At 35.3% G+C, this 18,444-nt stretch overlaps 2 protein-coding genes across 3 annotated transcripts; both read left to right on the plus strand.

Moving 5' to 3' along the window:
• Window positions 1-8,116: 8,116 nt before the first annotated feature.
• LOC130045303 (olfactory receptor 10AG1-like) lies at window positions 8,117-9,070 on the plus strand. Its single transcript, XM_056138095.1, has one exon. The coding sequence runs from the start codon at window positions 8,126-8,128 to the stop codon at window positions 9,068-9,070; it is 945 nt and encodes a 314-aa protein (XP_055994070.1). The 5' UTR covers window positions 8,117-8,125.
• Window positions 9,071-14,422: 5,352 nt separating this feature from the next.
• LOC130045282 (olfactory receptor 10AG1-like) lies at window positions 14,423-18,138 on the plus strand. Of its 2 annotated transcripts, XM_056138044.1 has the most exons (2): window positions 14,423-14,430; window positions 17,208-18,138. In XM_056138044.1, exons 1-2 carry the CDS (start codon window positions 14,423-14,425, stop codon window positions 18,136-18,138), a joined length of 939 nt encoding a protein of 312 aa, XP_055994019.1. The 2 variants fall into 2 exon arrangements, with proteins under 2 accessions (XP_055994019.1, XP_055994029.1); XM_056138054.1 differs by lacking the exon at window positions 14,423-14,430 and having other exon boundaries at window positions 17,191-18,138.
• The last annotated feature ends 306 nt before the right edge of the window (window positions 18,139-18,444 follow it).

Genomic DNA, 18,444 nt, shown 5'->3' on the forward strand with positions numbered 1-18,444 from the left:
AAATTTTGTCTTATCTACAAACATAAACATATCAAAATGGTTGGGCCCTTGGGGGAAGGACAAACTGAGGGTAAACTGTCCTATATTTTTAGGCTTCAGGCCAGGGTGAACTGCTCTTTCTTGTCTTGATCTTTGGTCCAGTTTCAATGCCAGGAGGTTATCTGGGAGCCAAGTGATGCTCTAGGCAGAGGATAGGCAGCCTTTGGGGTCATCTCCTTGGCCACTGACCTCTGCCTTTTTACTTCTCTGGGGAGTTTTCATTTATCTCTTTGTATGTTGTATCATTTATTAACTTTTTCTCTTGTTCCTTTGATATTGAATTTGATGTCCATGAGAATATGGCCAAGTTTAAAGTTTAATTTAGCACCCTATTCTGGAGACACCTGCCCACCATAACTAGATTATGTTCTTTCCTTACTTTATGTGACTCTCTCTCTCTCTCTTGCTCTACCTCCTCTTACCTCTTTATCTACATATATATCCTCTCATATATCACTGGAGCTATAGCACAGCGGGTAGGCTCTTGCCTTGCAAGCAGCCAACATGGCCGACCCAAGTTCGATTCCTCCACCCCTCTCGGAGAGCCCGGCAAGCTACCGAGAGTATCTCACCCGCACGGCAAAGCCTGGCAAGCTACGCGTGACGTATTTGATATGCCAAACACAGTAACAACAGAGTCTCATGATGGAGACATTACTGGCCTGCTCGATAAAATTGATGAACAACGGGAGGACAGTGACAGTGACAGTGATATCCTCTCATATTTCCTATATTGATCTATTTTAGCTATTACAAGAAAAAAGTTGCAGAATATCATTCTATAGAATTATAAGCAAAGGCACTGAAGAAAAGCCTTTGTGAGCTCAGACAAATATTCTTAAATAATCACCATCACAGCATCCATAAAAATGATATGTATGAATTTGATTTAACTTTTTGCTTTGATATTAACATAACTCATAAAGGAGTCCAAATTAAAATGACAATTACTTGCAAATAAGATATCCCCTATATATAAAATATATAATTTTATATATTATATAAAGAGCATATAATATAATCAGAAATCAGAAATTTAAAAAGAAACAACTTAACTATAAATGTAGAAAAGACTTGAGTATATATTTTACCAAATGTATTATACATATATCAAATAGCAACTGAAATGCTCATTATCCTTGAAACGATTAAAACGCAAGTTTTAACAAGTGAAATTATGTTGCAAATATATTTGAAATACTAAAATAAAATTAAAACCCAATATAGCATAACTCCAAATTGATGAATAATTATTGATCATTTGTGATTTTGACCCAAACATGAAAGCTTGTAACTTTCTCACGATGATTCAATAAAATAAAAAAAAGAAAACTTCAATATTAATAATATCACTGAGAACATGCTCTTTTTAAAAAATTTTTGAAAGTTTATTGAATCACCATGAGATAGTCATAAGCTTTCATGTTTGGGTTAAAATCATGCAATGATCAAACACCCATCCCTCCACCAGCGCACATTCCCCAATTTCCCCAGTATGCCCCCCTCCCCCATCCTTCCCCTACTTCCATGGCAGACAATATCCCCATACTCTTTACTTTTGGGCATTATGGTTTGCAATACAGAAACTGAGAGGTCATCATTTTTGGTCCATTATCTACTTTCTCCACACATCTCCCATCCTGACCGATTCCTCCAGCCATTATTTTCTTAGTGTTGCCTTCTCTATTTCAGCTGTCTTCTTCCCTTTGCTCATGAGGCAGGTTTTCTGCTATGGAACAATCCTCCTGCCCTGTGTATCTATTATCCTTAGGTGTCAGCCTCATATTATGTTGTTTTATACTCCACAAATAAGTGCAGTCATTATATGTCTGTCCTTCTCGTTTGACTCATTTCACTTACCATGATACTCTCCATGTCTATCCACTTATAAATAAATTTCATGACTTCATCTCTCCTAATAGCTGCATAGTATTCCATTATGTAGATGTACGAAATTTTCTTAAACCAGTCATCTGTTCTAAGGCACTTGGATTTTTTCCAGATTTTGGCTATTGTGAACAGTGCTGCAATGAACATATACACATAGATATCATTTCCACTGTGCGTTTTTGTATCCTCAGGGTATATTTCCAGAAGTGGTATTGTGGGGGTCATATGGAAGCTCAATTTTTAGTTTTTGAAGGACTGTCTATATTGTTTTCCAGTCAGCATTCCCACAAACAGTGAAAAAGTGTCCCTTTTTCCCCACATCCACACCAGCACCGGTTTCTTTTGTTCTTGTGAACGTGTGCCAGTCTCTGTGGTGTGAGATGATATCTCATTATTGTTTTGATTTGCATCTCCCTGATGGCTAGCAATGTGGAGCATTTTTTCATGTGCCTTTTAGCCAGTTGTATTTCTTTTTGAGGGAACTTCTGTTAATTTCTTCTCCCCATTTTTTGATGGGGTTGAAGGTTTTTTTCTTGTAGACACAATTCTACTAGTGTCTTGTATATCTTGGATATATATCCCTTATCAAATGGGTATTGGGTAAATATTCATGCCCATTCTGTGGGCTCTTTCTGTATTTTGATCACTGTTTCTTTTGAAGTACGGAAGCTACTTAGTTTTACGTAGTCTCGTAGTCTCGTAGTCTCATTTGTTTATGTGTGCTTCCACTTGGGCTGGAACAATAGCACAGCGGGTAGGGCATTTGCCTTGCACTCAACTGACCTGGGTTTGATTCCTCCATCCCTCTCGGAGAGCCTGGAAAACTACCTAGAGTATCCCACACACACAACAGAGCCTGGCAAGCTCCCCATGGTGTATTCAATATGCCAAAAACATTAACAATTTTCATAATGGAGACGTTACTGGTGCCTGCTAGAGCAAATTGATGAACAATGGAAGGACAGTGGACAGACAAACAGTGCTTCCACTTGCATGGTCAGTGTATTTCATCCTTAAATATGCTTTTAACTTCAATGTCATGGAGAGTTCTGCCTACATTTTCCTCTATATACCTTATGGACTCATGTCTGATATTAAGGTATTTAATCCACTTTGATCTGATTTTTGTGCTTGGCATTAGACAGAGGTTAGACAGAGATTAGAGTTCATTTTGCATATAGCTATCCAGTTTTCCCAGCCCACTTGTTGAAGAGGCTTTCTGCTGCACTTCACATTTCTTGCTCCTTTGTCAAAGATTAAGTGATCATATATTTGGGGGTCCAAATATTCAACTCTGTTTGATTGGTCTGCACATCTGTTTCTAGCCCAATACCATGCTGTTTTAATTACTATTGCTTTGTAGTATACTTTGGAAGTTGGGAAAGGTAATGCCACCCATCTTCTTTTTCCCAAGAATTGCTTTAGCTCTTCATGGGGGTTTGTTGTTCCATATGAATTTCAGGAGTGTTTAGTCTATTTTTTTTAAAAAAATGCCAGGGGTATCCTGATAGGAACTGCATTAAATTGGTATAGTGGTTTGGGCAGTATTGCCATGACCAAGTAAGATTCATCCCAAGGATGCAAGGATGGTTTAACATTCTCAAGTCAATCAACATAATTCATCATATCAATAAAAGAACTAATATAAATCTTATTATCATATCAGTAGTTGCAGAGAAAGCACTTGACAAGATCCAGCACCCGTTTAAAATGAAAACTCTCAGCAAGATGTGCATTGAAGGAACTTTCCTCAATATAGTCAATTTCCCTCCCGTTGATCGTTGATTTGCTAAGCGGGCCCAGTAACGTCTCCATTGGAGACTTTGTTGTTACTGTGTCTGGCATATCGAATACTCTCGGTAGCTTGCCGGGCTCTCCGAGAGGGGCGGAGGAATCAAACTCGGGTCGGCCATGTTGGCCGCTTGTAAGGCGAACGCCCTACCCGCTGTGCTATCGCTCCAGCCCTAATATAGTCAAATATAGTCAAATATAGTCAAAGCCCATAGCAAATATCTACCACAAATCTACCACAAGCCCACATCAAGTATCATTCTGAAAAGGGGGAAAACTAAAAGCCTTCCCTCTAAGATCAGGCACAAGGCAAGGCTGTTCACTTTCACCACTCCTATTCAATATAGTACTGGAAGTCCAATAGCAGATAGGCAAAAAAAAAAATCAAGGGCATTCAGATAGGAAAGGAAAATGCCAAGCTATCATTATTTGCAGACGATATGATACTATCTATACTTATAATACCCTAAAGACACAGAAAAGCTGCTAGAAACAATAGGTTGGTATGATAAAGTGGCAGGCTAACAAAATCAATAATGAAAAGTTCATGGCTTTCTTATATACAAATAACGAAAGAAAAGAAAGAGACATTAAAAAAACAATCCTGTTCACAATAGTACCTCAGAAAATCAAGTACCTTAGAATCAGCTTAACCAAAGAGGTAAAGGACCTATAAAAGGAAAGTTACAAAACACTACTTCAAGAAATTAAAGAGGACACTAGGAAGTGGAGAAACATCGCCCACTCATGAAAAGGGAGGATTAGCATGTGCTCTTTTATAATATATTTCTTAATATCTGCTCTCATAAATATTGAAACAAGTATACATGCAAACTTTAGCTAAAATTAATCTTTGCACTTGTGTTAGGTTGTATCTCTATTTTTTTGGCTTATACGTTTGTTTTTTGTTTGGGGGCCACACCTGGCAATGTTCATTGGTTACCCCATGCTTTACACTCAGAAATCATTTCTATTGGTATTTGTGGAACCACATGGGATGGCAGATATCTAAATGGATCAGAGGCATGCAGGGCAAGTACTAACAGGCTCTACTATTTCTTGGGCCCCATCTATTTTGTTTGTTTGTTTTTATTTTTAACAACAAGATTTAAGAAATTATTCTATTAGAGTATAATCAATAATCTCAGAGTAGTCACCAAAAAAATGAGGTGATATATTACTTGTAACTTGCTTATGGCTATTTAGAATTTTAAGTTTTCACAATTGAGGAGATATTCCTGATAAAAGTTGAGAAACAAGTGGACATAAAGTAGTAACAGTGGAAATCGTTTTTTTTTTTTTTAGTTTTTCCTGAGACATGTCATCTTATGTCTATATTTACTATTAAAATTTATATTTGGAAATTTTCCAATTGTCATTACTTTGTGAAAATAGAATAGATTGAGGGAGTCTTCCTCTTTTTTTATTTCCCCAACCCACTTTCTGAAGTGAGGGAGAGCCTAGATTAATTTGGTTAATGTATAAAGATTGATAACTCACTGAGAAGATGAAATAATGATCTCAGATATAAGTACTATTATAAATAATGGGGAAATAAGCCTCTTTAATTTTTGGGTTGAATACTTGTGTCTTTTTAAAAAGTTTTCATCATAGCTGATATGGCATTTCTTATGTTTAATTGCTTCTATTTTTTAATGATTACCTTAAAAAAATAGCTGACAATTTTAGTAAGATTATGATCAGGGATGCTCGTGTTGTACCAAATCCCTGAGTGATAATCAGTCTGGCTCAGTTAATCCGTTAATTAAGGAGTGACTGGGAAAAGGAGAGGATTCCCAAGGTAAAGTCCAATTTCTACTTAAAGACCAAGTTTTTAAAATTTTTAATGTCAGTAGAACTTTATTCAAAAGGCCTTTTGCTTCTAATAAATTATCCTCCTCTAAAACAAAATACATTTTCTCATTTTATTTCTTTAAATTCAGTTAATAAAGGAGAAATATATTTGTCCCTTATCCAATCAGGTAAGCATGAATTCTTCCTGTCCATATAAAATTTATTTAACAAATATATGTTAACATCAGTGAAACAGAGTTGTTTGCTAAAAATTGTAAAGGACTGCATCTTGGTTTTGTCGTTAGATTTGAAACACAGACTTTAGAAAAGAGAACTCCCAAAAGTTTCCAAAGGGAAAAGAAACCAGCAGCTATTTTACAAGTTGAAGAAGTTTATAACTTTTTTTCATTGTGATTGCTGTTTATAAGTAAATGCATATTTGAATACAAATTGGTGCTAGTAAAGATCTTGTTTGAGATTCCCTTCACATTTCCTATTGAATCGTCCACTGAATATTCATATACTTGCTCTCCTTTGAAAAACAAATGGTGAAGGTGGAAAGAAATGATTGCAACAAGTATATATCAAATGTTTGGTATATGTATGTACATATTCTATATTGCAAATACTATCATTGCTCTTTTTTTGACTAAATTTTGTTCTTAAATTTGTTTGCTTTTACAATGAATATCCTCACAGAGTAAGGTATGTTGTAGGAAAGACCTAAGAGAATGAGCTTACACAGAGAGTAAGGCCAGTACAAATAAAAATGAAACAACAACAACAAAAATGCCAGTTTCTGAGAGTAACTGTTAGCTGATGAAATATGATGCATATGACTCAGACAAGTTTACACAGGTGTGCTAATGCATAGAAAGATAGAAGTTAGCTCTTGACCAAATGTTCATTTATATATTGAATTATACAGCTGCATAGAACATGGTTAAATATGTTGATAGTGTAGCAAATGGGGACAGTGGTTGTTTATATGATACAATTTTTGGTATGACAAATTTTAAAATGTATTTAAAAGTCAACTATTAGCCACTAGCTGACTATCTTAGAAACTCAGTGGCATTTTCACGTTCACAATCATCAAACAATTTCATGAAAAGTGTAAAATCAGAGACCTTTTAAGAACTATTTGTAACTCTTTAGAGTTTAATATGCATGCTAGAATACTATAAATAATCAAAAACTACTATATAATCTTCCGTTTATTAGACATGAAATTCTCAGGATGCCAAAGTTTTGCTTAGGTTACTGTTCCTGCCCTGCTAATGTTTAGTTTTTTTTTTTTTGCTGAAAGTCAAATATTGTTCACAGTGAACATTCTTAGAATATAGCTACCTTTATTCTTCTTTGCACCAAGTGCTGTTGGTTTTCAGTTAATGATCAATATATTAGTTATGTAGAATGTACTGAAAAAAATCGCTGTCATAATGAAACGGCTCTTTCTGAAAGAGAATTCAAAAAGTTAAATTTCTAAAAGTAGAGCAGTAAAAGGTCAAGAGAAAAAGTATAGGAGAAAAAATATCGGAGACTTTTGTATATACCTGTATATATATTTATGTACATGTGTATATGTATGTATATTTAGAGAGAGAAAGACGGGAGGCAATTTTTATTCAACAGGAAAGGAGAAATTTTACTAAAACATCAATTTTTGGTGAAAAAGTATCTAATCTTATTTACTATTACAAAGAAACAATTCATATGACTCACATGCAATTTATTCAATAAACACAAGCAGTCACATATCTCCACTCATGAGAATAAACACATGTGGAAGGAAAACACTGGGTGCGTAAAAATATGTGTCTACAGTATAGCAACAATAAGTGAATATGTGGATTTACATGGAAACCACTAGAAATCGGTTTGGCAGTGTCTCACTCATTGGCTGAATATTAATAAGCATGTGAAAGGAATCCATGTGTTTAGAATTGCTTTTGTGAAAGTAAATAACTGGATAAACCTGCTTCTTACTCTTCATGGATGTTGATGGGAAGATTGTCACAGAGAAACTTTCTAACACACAACAAATCAAGTACAACATTATGACCCTGGTATAACATTGAATGACCAGAGATACTGCATTGCAAGACTATTTAAAGTTAATTCATATATAATATTTAATTTTCACTAATTAATTTTATAACTAAATGGTTTAAATAAGCACAACCTCAAGGAGAAACCAATCTTTGAAAGCACTCCATCATAGTAATTATTTTAAAACTGACTGCAGATCTGTAAACATTTAAATTATATATAAGTAAAAGAATTAAAATAGAATCTGAACTAAAAACTAATCAAAAGAATATCAGTGTTATAATTGAATCCAACTTCATATTAAAATATTTGAAAGTTTGATAAATAATAAAATGTCTTTAAACACTTTATTTTCAACATATATGACAATCAATACGTAAAATAAGTGACAGGATTTTCTTTTTGCTTTTAATATGAATGAAAAAGTAAGCATGATACTTTTAAAATATTTAAGAATCTTAAGTGCTGTATACAAGGATGGGAAAAAATGTGTCCTATGCTAAAAACTTAAAACCATGAAAGTGAATTGACTTGTTTTCTGATTAAGTCACTCCTAGATATGAAGTATGAAGAGATGAAGACAGAGGGCAACACTTCCACCGTGACAGAATTTGTCTTGCAGGGATTTTCTGATCTTCCAAATCTGAAAAAATTATTATTTGGCCTTTTTGTCATCATTTACATGATTGTATTATTTGGAAATGGCCTTATAATAATAATAACCAAATTTGATCCTGCACTACAGAAACCTATGTATTTTTTCCTGGGCAATTTTTCTTCATTAGAAATCTGTTATGTGACAGTCACTCTCCCCAGGATGCTGAAGGACCTATGGACGAAGGATCGAAGCATTTCTAGAGTGGAGTGTGCCATGCAAATGTATTTCTTCATTACACTGGGATCCACGGAGTGTTGGCTCCTGGCTGTGATGTCCTATGACCGCTACGTGGCCATTTGTAATCCTCTGCACTACCCTCTTGTCATGAACCACAAAGTATGTGTCCTGTTGGCTGTCGGCTCCTGGACCGGTGTAATCCCACTGCAGATATGGCAAACTTGTCAAATGTTCTCTCTGCACTTCTGCAAGTCAAAGGAAATTAAGCACTACTTCTGTGACCTCCTCCCTGTTCTCAAACTCGGCTGTGGAAACACGTCTATCCAGGAGGTAACTCTTTACATAGCAGCTCTGGTCTTTGTGGTGATCCCATTCATGTTGATTCTTGTGTCCTACAGCAAAATCATTGGCACCATTCTGAGGCTGCCAACGGCCACAGGCAGGGCCAAAGCTTTCTCCACCTGTTCTTCCCATTTGATGGTTGTTCTTTTATTCTTTGGATCCGCTACTATCACCTACCTACAGCCGAAGTCTATGCAGTCTCCAGGCACTGATAAACTGCTGTCTCTTTTCTATACCACAGTGACGCCAATGTTCAATCCTCTGATATACAGCCTCCGGAACAAGGAGGTGATTGCAGCGCTGAGAAAATTATTTCTGAAAAAGTAATGTGATGGGGCTAGTAGTAGATATTGATTCTGTTTCTTATGCAATAAAACAACAAATATTTCCTCTTAGGAAAGTCAATACTTTTACCTCGTGGTTTACAAGGTGGGATTGTGCGTCTCATCCTGTCTTGGAAACATATGCAGTACCAGGAATTGTACTGGGAGATAGCTGTTACCTTGTGCTGTCTCTCTGGCCTACATTCAAATACTTTTAACTCTATTATTTACTGTGCTCAGTATAATCTACCTGTTTGATCCATCTTCAATGCTTCATGTTGCCCAAATATCTTGGTTGATGGATAAATTTGTAATATGGTTCTCATGTTCCTTAAAAATTGAAAAATAAGCCAATCTATTATGGCATACTAGGTATCAATGTAGAGAATGAATCAATTATTTACTTAAGATTTTACTTACCTTTTTTATTCTATAGCAGAAACTATCAGTCATATTACATAATGTCTGTTGAGCAGCTGATTATATGTATTAATAGATAAATTTGTATTGCATACTATAGCTATGCAAAATATGGAAATTGTAGAGCTTCAATTCATTTGGGGTGTGGGTCAATTTCATGGCTGAAGTGAAAGAGTACATGCTATGTATGTGCAAAGTTCTGGGTTCTATTTTGAGCACCACATACCATAAGTTATTTAAGTATGGATCCCATGGCAATAAAAATATAAAACAATAAGATGCATATTGTGAGCATAATTATTTAACCTATTATGTTCATATGTTGGCTAATATCCACTAGAAATAAAACAGTAAATCTTGTGTTATATATTAATATTTTTCCTAATGACTTCTGCTAAAGCAAATGATATAATACAAAATTTCTACCATTTTTCAACTGCTGAGCTTTTCATGTGCTAATTAAGATTTGTGGCCCCAAAGTAACAGTCTTTGATTGTTTATGTAATTTTCTTAAGACATCTCCAAACAGTAATCCCAGTATGGATTCATTCTTAAACATAAAATATCTATGTGATTAGAGGAAAATGCTGGAAGTTACCTTCAGGATTACAGGAGCTCACACCTCTGCACTAACATTAGTCTGCATAGTTTTCCATACCTTTAACCCTTTAGAAGGTCTTTGAAAAAAATGAAACCTCTGAATTGGTATTATATAAAGCTTTTTATCTGTCCACAAAATCACAAACAGCTGCATTCCTCCCAATTTCAGATTCTTTAATCAATAACTTGCATAAATATATTTAAAATGTTGGGGCTGGAACACTAGTACAGTGGTACAGTGTGTAGGGAGCATGTTCTGCCTGAGGCCAACCTGATTTGATCACAGTATCTCATATGGTCCCCTCAGTCTTATTAAGTAGTGATTCCTGATTGTAGAGCCAGGAATGATCTCTGAGCATCACTTGGCCCCATTGCATTTACACTAATGTAATGCAATATGTGCATAACATGTAAGTAGTTGGTTCTGTTTTTTGACAATTTTGGAATTTTAAAGTTTTGGTTCTATGAATGCATAGAAGATGTTTTTATTTTGTTTTATTGAGATGAGTACACTTTTCTTTATTACCTTGTATACAGACACTACCATGTAGGATGATGGGATTCTATTAGTTCTATATGCATTTAATTTAGGGAAGTATTTCTGTACCTATTCATTTCATCTCTAGTTTTATTTATTATAATTATTGTATAAAAATGGCTCCCATTGAATACTATCCTAATGATGATCTGGTAGTTATGACAGTGATCGTGATTTTTGTTGCTGTTACTTGAGAGAAAGAGAGTGAGAAAGAGAGATCGATAGAGCAGTGGTTCTCAATTCTGTTTTTCTGATTTCATAAAGCTTCAAGGATATTTCATAAAGAGAATAATTTAAGAGTTCAGATACATGATTTTTTTCCTGGTTTTGTTATTACATTTAATATTGCTAAGGGTTTTCTCCTGACCATGCTCAAGGATCTGTCCTGTGGGGCTAGAGATACCATATGGGATGCTGCAGATTGAATGGAGGTTGGCATGTGCAAGGTATGTAACTTACCTGCTATACGATATTACCAGACCCCAGATTCTGGCTTTTAATGGCATCTTTACCCAAAGGCTAAATTGACCATTTAGCTACCTTTTCATTAAATTCTATTAAAGAATAAAGTTTCAAGTCAGTACATGTTTAATATAGCATTAGTTTATTTTATTCTTTGTGTATATGGGGACACACAATGAAGATAAGGAGAACTAGCGTCTACAAATCAAGAGGATCCTCAGAAGAAAGCAAAAACAAAGAAGTTACATGAGGAAAAATTTAAAAAATATATAGATTGATTTAAAAGGTAATAGTCCTGGGCCTGGAGCCATAATGCAGTGGGTAAGGCATTTGCATTTCATGTGGCCAACCCTGTTTCATTCCCTGGGGTAACATATGGACCCCCAAGATCTATAGGAGTTGTTGGAATAATTTTTGAGTACAGAGCCAGGAGTAACTCCTGAGATTAGCAAGGTTTTCCCCTTTCCCACAATAAACAATAAAAACTATATTCTTTCTAGTGACTGGTGAGAAAGTACTTAGATATATAACCCAAATAATTCCTGAATGTTAGTTTTTAAGATTTATTTTCCAAAGGAAGCAAAGAAATGCAATTTAATTTTCAGTCCGGTGCTACAGGAGTTAATAATTATGATTTCATTTGGAAGTTCTCATCATAATCTCTCCAATTCACAATTAGTAAGCAGTGAAGTCCTCTTTCCTATGATATTAATTCCTGGGGTACATAGATTACATATTCATCTGGCATAGAAAATGTTTGGAAAGGTTTAAGGGTCTAAAATCAAAGTGCGGACACTTTAGCCATAATTATTTTTAAAAAGTTTTCAAATGCACATGTATTGGTTCTGTTTTTTATTGTTTTTTTTTGTTTGTTTTTTTTGCTGACCTTTTTGTTAGTTTTGCTTGGGTCACACCTGACACTGAGGAGGGCACACTTCTGGCTCTGTGTTCAGGCTCCTTTGGGACTCAGGAGACTATAAGTGGTGCAGAGGGTTCAACACAGGTGAACTGTGTGCAATACAAGTGCCTTACCCAGTTTACTATATTTTTAGCACACTCAGACATTTTAAAAATTTATGACTTTTTGAAGGGAATATTCAAGCGGCTTGTGATTATGAAACATTTAATAAATGATGTGTTAAAGCTTTTCACTAATCCTCGTGTATCTCTTTGATTCTGTCTTCGATGCTTTTTTGAAATTGTATTTATTTATTTTTATTAAAGAGCCACAATTTACAAAGTTCCTGATTGTTGAGTTTTAAGTCTATAATAATTTATTACCAATCCCTCCATCACTGTCACCTTCCCTACACCAGTGTTCCAAGGTTCCATTCCCATTCCCACCCTCGCTCTATTCCTACCTTCAAGTTGACAGACACATCACAAAGTTCCAGTGGTTGCCACTTTCATCTCATGTTTTCAGTTCTGTTGAATCTGTGTTTTGAATATGTGGCAATGCCCCTTCCTCATATAAAACTGAAGCCCTGATGCCTGTTAAACCATTTATTGTTGTTCTCTTCTTCCCCAATCAATTTCATTCATTTTCTGTCTATCTCTTCTCTATACACTGGGGTCAAGTATGATTTTAACACCCCCCATTTATTACAGCACAATTCCTCTTTCCATATTATATCTTCCACATGTAAATGGTAGGGTACTGATCTTATAATTTCTCATAGAAATAATTATACAATTATAGTTTATTCCTAAACTTATGTTATGGTCACTATTAAACTTTATTGAAGACATAGTAAAAATACTAATTTCATGAAGAATACACCTCTTTTTATATTAATTACATTTTTCACTCACAAATGGAATGCTTAGGTGTTTGAGCCATTAAGTATTTGCTCATCTAAACAGAGATACTGTTTAGATTATAGGATAAGCCTTCAGTTTTGCTAACATTCAAAAGTATATTATCATTAAGCCATTATGAATTCATATAATTGTACATGTAGTAACCTAATTTTTTGTTTTGTAAAATAACTTAAGCATTTTCTTTTTTCCTTCTTTATTTCTCAAGCCCTTTTATACTTAATTTATTATATGGGATTACAGCAATTTCAAAGATCATTTCCAGGGTTATATTTACTATTTCTGTCACCAGTTACTACAAAAGAACATCAAACAACATGAAAATTAACTTGCGATGAACTACATCAAAATGGTTCCACACACCTTTTTCATTATTCCATGATTTCCATTTATAACTCCATACATGTGGAGACAATGACAGAAATTATTCTCCAGTACTTAGCCCCTTTCCCAAGTTTTCAAGTATCCATCTGTTTATTCTCATTCCTTAACTTCTCATGCCTCAATACATGGGAAATTTCTTCTCTAACTTCATTAGGCGGTTGGAATGATTCAAAGCTTAATGATAAGAAATAAGTTGCAAAAAATTCATGATATGTTTTCTGACAAAAGAAAAATATTTTTGCTGGTTAAAAATTATTTAGGACAAAATTTATCTTTGAATTACACTGAATACATTCATCACATTGCTTAGGTATTTACAAAAAATCAATACAATATTAAATTTGTCCATAAAATTATCATTACTCATCAAAATTTTACTACAATGTTTATACTAGGTCAGGCTCTGATTAGAAATTGGAAAACCTTTTTAGAAGGGATTCTGATTGAAATACATTTACTGATTCAGTTTTTTAGGAACAGAGATTTTATGCTGGTACTGGAGGTCTTCGGCTGAGTGGGTTGAGCTTTCCTCCCCACCCCGACCAGGGCTCCGGCAGCCGAAGACCTCCAGGACCAGCCACCACCATGCTGAGACCACTCTCCGCACACATGAAGGTACTGGCAGAGGGACAAATCCACGCGGGTTCCGGGGCCGAGATCTCCAATCCTACTCGGATTGGAGTCGAGCATCCTCCACCCAGATCCTCCAAATTCCAGTAGGTGGGGGGTCACACCCACCACCTGGCCCCCTGGCGCCGTGTAATCCCATCAACGGCCAAGACTCAGAGACTATAAAATCCAGCTCCCGGAACCGCGCGGCCGCGACATCTTATCAAAACATCTTTTTATGACATCTTATTATCTCATTCCTACTTTGGACAAACTTGCAGGCTATCGAATGTAGCCTGCCCACAGGGCAGAGTCTGGCAAACTCCCCGTGGGGTACCAAATATGCCAAATACCAGTAACAATGATGGGTCTCATTCTCCTAAAGAGCCTTGAATATAATCTCAGGGCTAGGCTGAAAGAGACGTTACTGGGGCCTGCTCGAGGCAATCGACGAATAACAGGATGATGAAATGAAAAAAATGAAATGAGATTTTATGCAGAATATCTATTGGAAACTAGGAAGTAATGAAAGTGTAAAAATTGGATGATTCTCCATGATATTCTCCAACCTTCCTTTTTACATGCACTAATATCCAGTGCATTGAATTCCATGGAGAGGAAGAACAGAACTGCTTGGAGGTAGAGCAATAGCTATCTTGGCAAGGCAAGAAACAACAAATCAGAGAACTTCGAAAGGACACATTCCATTAGAAATCCCTGAGGAAGTGAAACTTTTTTCAAAATACCTTCTTGTTTAAAAAGAATAGGCTGCATTAAAGGTGACTTTAATAAAGCAAGTGACTTCACCTAGAATTAACAAAGTAATTTAAGCTAAATAATGAGATATATAGCATCATATCTAACAAGAAAGGTAAATATGAACTTATATTATCCCTGTTATTTTTAGTTTAAAAATGAATAGAAATGTGTCATTTAATAATTTTAAATATAAATGGTAGTTTAATTCTTGATTTATTGCCTGGAAGCATAGTTTATCTTAAAAGCTTTAATATACAGAGTTCAAGTATATTTTTAGTAAAGGAAAGTATATAAATTCTGATAATATTAAAATTATTTTGAGAGGATTAGCACTCACGGATAATAATATTAATTTACTTTGGAATATTAAACCCTATCTAATTATTATATTTTTGAGTATAGTAAGTATATAGTATATTTTTAGTTTTAGGAATTTTAATATTTTTTATATAATCCAATAAGTGATATATTTTTTAACTTAGCATTAAATAGACTTCAAGTAATAAAAATCTAAAAATACACTTAAAACTTAAGGAAACCAAAAGACATTTATTTCAGAGAAAATATATTTAAAATTGTAAAAAAAAATGAAAAATATTTCAGTATTATTTTCTACACTAAATTCAGTTCAGTTTGCTAGGTTATAGCAAATACATTTAAATATTTTATCCATTATGTGTATTTTTTAGGAAAAAAAGACATAAATTTAAAAGAAAATTAGATTTTACATAAGGTTTTTCTTTTTTGATGTTAGCAAGAATATATATACATAAAAAAACACACACAGGATTTGTCTAGAACACTGAAATAAATCTTTGCTTTTTCCTAACTTAGTTTCATTTGAGAAATGTAAAGTTGTTGGCATTATATTATGGGTAGAAATATTTTATTTTCTATATTCATTCCAAGTAGAAATGTTCATTGTTCTTTTCTCACAGTTTGGCATTAGAAAAAAACATGTTCGTATTAAATTAGCCTTACTGTTCACTGTACTGCAAAGTGATGTGTCTGTTTGCCACTGGGAACACAGCACAAACAGTGATATAAATAATAGCACTGCAATAGGAATGATGGAAAACTTGTATGCAAAATTTGGGATCTTTATAACCTTTGATGATGGATCTTATCAAACTCCTATTAACAATGAGATTCAATGAAATGAATAGACTAACTTTACTTGCTTTTAAAGAGTAAAAATCTGAAAAATAAATATAGCTTTTAATAAGAAAATAGATAGCCTATAGAGAATTTTTGTGTCACTTGTTCAGGTTATTTTGCCTTCATTAAATGAATGTTAATATAGAAATTTTAAGTAAGTAAGTAAGTAAGTAAAGGCCCTCCCGTTGATCATCGATTTGCTCGAGCGGGCCCAGTAACGTCTCCATTGGAGACTTTGTTGTTACTGTGTCTGGCATATCGAATACTCTTGGTAGCTTGCTGGGTTCTCCAAATAGAAATTTTAAGAAAATGTAATTTTAGTGCCCTACAAAAAAGCTTTATTTTGGTCATCTCTGGGGAAAATATTTCATTTGGTTAATCTCCTGCTATTAATTGAATATTAGAGAAAATATACTTTCAAAGAACACTGAGAGATAATGAAATGAAGTGTTGAAAATGACAGTGAACAAACTATCATTCAGTTGTATTAAACCGTGATGGAGAAAATGGTAATCTGAAATAATACAAAATTTCAAAAAATAACATTTATCATCAGGGAGATTAAGTTCTTTTTTTAGAAATGTATTCTCTTAATGGCTCCTGCTATTTCAATATCTGTGCTGAGAATAGAAGAGTTTGTTTTTTTCTCAACTACATTCATCAAGTGTAAATCTCCTTAAAGGAGATTCAGAGGAATGAGGAAAGTCATAATCCAGAAGATCTTAAATGAAAATATGAACATACAAATGCATTGCCATGGTTCAAAATAGAAAAAAAAAGATCAAAAATCCATGTAAGATGTTCTGTTTCAGCTTTAAGTAAAGGGACTGGAGATAAAGCACAGCAGGTAGGGCACTTGCCTTTCTCTTGATCCACCTGGGCTTGATCCTCTGCCTTCCATATGGTCATCTGAGAAGGCCCTCCCGTTGATCGTCGAGCCATGTTGGCTGCGTGCAAGGCAGACGCCCTACCCGCTGTGCTATCGCTCCAGCCATCTGAGAAAGGCCAGAATAATTCCTGACTCAGAGCCAGGATTACTCCTGGGCATTGCCGAATGTGGCCCCCAAAGCAAAAATGTTAAAATAAAGTAAACTTAAAAAGAGACAGTGCTGGGACTGGAGCGATAGCACAGTGGGTAGGGCATTTGCCTTGCATGCCATCAACCCAGGTTCAATTCCCAGCTTCCCATATGGTCCTCCGAGCACCGCCAGGAGTAATTCCTGAGTGCAAAGCCAGGAGTAACTCCTGTGCATCACTGGGCATAGCCCAAAAAAGAAAAGAGAGAGAGAGAGACAGACAGACAGACAGACAGACAGACAGACAGACGGAAAATGTTTGGTAGATCATGGAAAGACATCTGTATATTCTTTTCATTTCTGCAGATGAAGCCCAGAGAATTACCGCCCCAAGAAAATCTCACAAAATGGATGGAGTTTGTTCTCTTGGACTTTGCTGATGTGCCCCAGCTCCAGTGGTTTTTGTTTAGTTTGTTCTTGGTCATTTATCTCTGCATCCTTGTGGGAAATGGGACCATATTTCTCATAACAAAAGTGGGTTCTGCTCTCCAGACTCCCATGTATTTTTTCCTTGGTAACTTTTCATTCTTGGAAATGTGCTATGTGTCTGTTACTATCCCCCGAATGCTCACCAACCTTTGGACCCAGAAGAGAACCATTTCCATAGTTGCCTGTGCTACACAAATGTGCCTTGTCCTAATATTGGGAGGCACTGAGTGTGTCCTCCTGGCTGTGATGTCCTATGACCGCTATGTGGCCATTTGTAACCCTCTGCACTACCCTCTCGTCATGAACCACAAGGTCTGTGTGCAGCTGGTGACTGGCTCCTGGCTTAGTGCAGTTCCAGTAATGATAGGACATACATTCCAGATTTTCTCTCTGTCCTTTTGTGCTTCTAACGTCATCAACCACTTCTTCTGTGATATCCCCCCAATCATTAAGCTGGCTTGTGGGGACACATTTATAAATGAGATGCTGGTCTTCATAGTTGCTGCGTTGTTTGTCGCAGTTCCGTTTGTGTTGATACTTGTCTCTTATGGAAAAATCATCTCCACGGTGATGAAGCTGCCATCATCCTCAGGTAGGGCCAAAGCCTTCTCCACCTGCTCATCTCACCTGACAGTCGTAGCACTGTTCTATGGTTCAGGCATCATTACTTATTTAAGACCTAAGACCCAAGACACTGCAGGAACTGACAAAGTGCTTTCTCTTTTCTACACTGTTGTCACTCCTTTATTTAATCCCCTGATATACAGTCTAAGGAATAAAGATGTCATAATGGCTTTGAGGAAGTTATTCTGTAAATAATTCAGTTCATGAGAAAGGGGTAATACTCACAGGAATTTATTTGATATAATTTACAATAATATCTCAACAGGTGTTTATTCTCAATTTTTCTGTCTACATTTTAAATTTATTTCTATGTTAGACATGTTTGACATTTATTTTCATGTTATTTCACACTCTTTCATGCTCAGTGTTTAACTTCTGGCTCTGTGTTCAGGTATTACTCTGATAGAGTTCTGGAACAATGTGCATTTTGAGTGGGAGGGGTTCAAACTCAAGTCAGAATCATGCAAGAAAAGCATTCTACCTGCTGTGCTATTCTTCTGT

The sequence above is a fragment of the Sorex fumeus genome, unplaced genomic scaffold, assembly GCF_029834395.1.
Source record: "Sorex fumeus unplaced genomic scaffold, SorFum_2.1 ptg000007l, whole genome shotgun sequence".
NCBI lineage: Eukaryota > Metazoa > Chordata > Mammalia > Eulipotyphla > Soricidae > Sorex > Sorex fumeus.

Excerpts from the sequence above, each read along its gene's own strand:
- LOC130045282 (XM_056138054.1), top strand. The coding sequence starts at position 17,197 with ATGAAGCCCAGAGAATTACCGCCCCAAGAAAATCTCACAAAATGGATG.
- LOC130045303 (XM_056138095.1), top strand. The coding sequence starts at position 8,126 with ATGAAGTATGAAGAGATGAAGACAGAGGGCAACACTTCCACCGTGACA.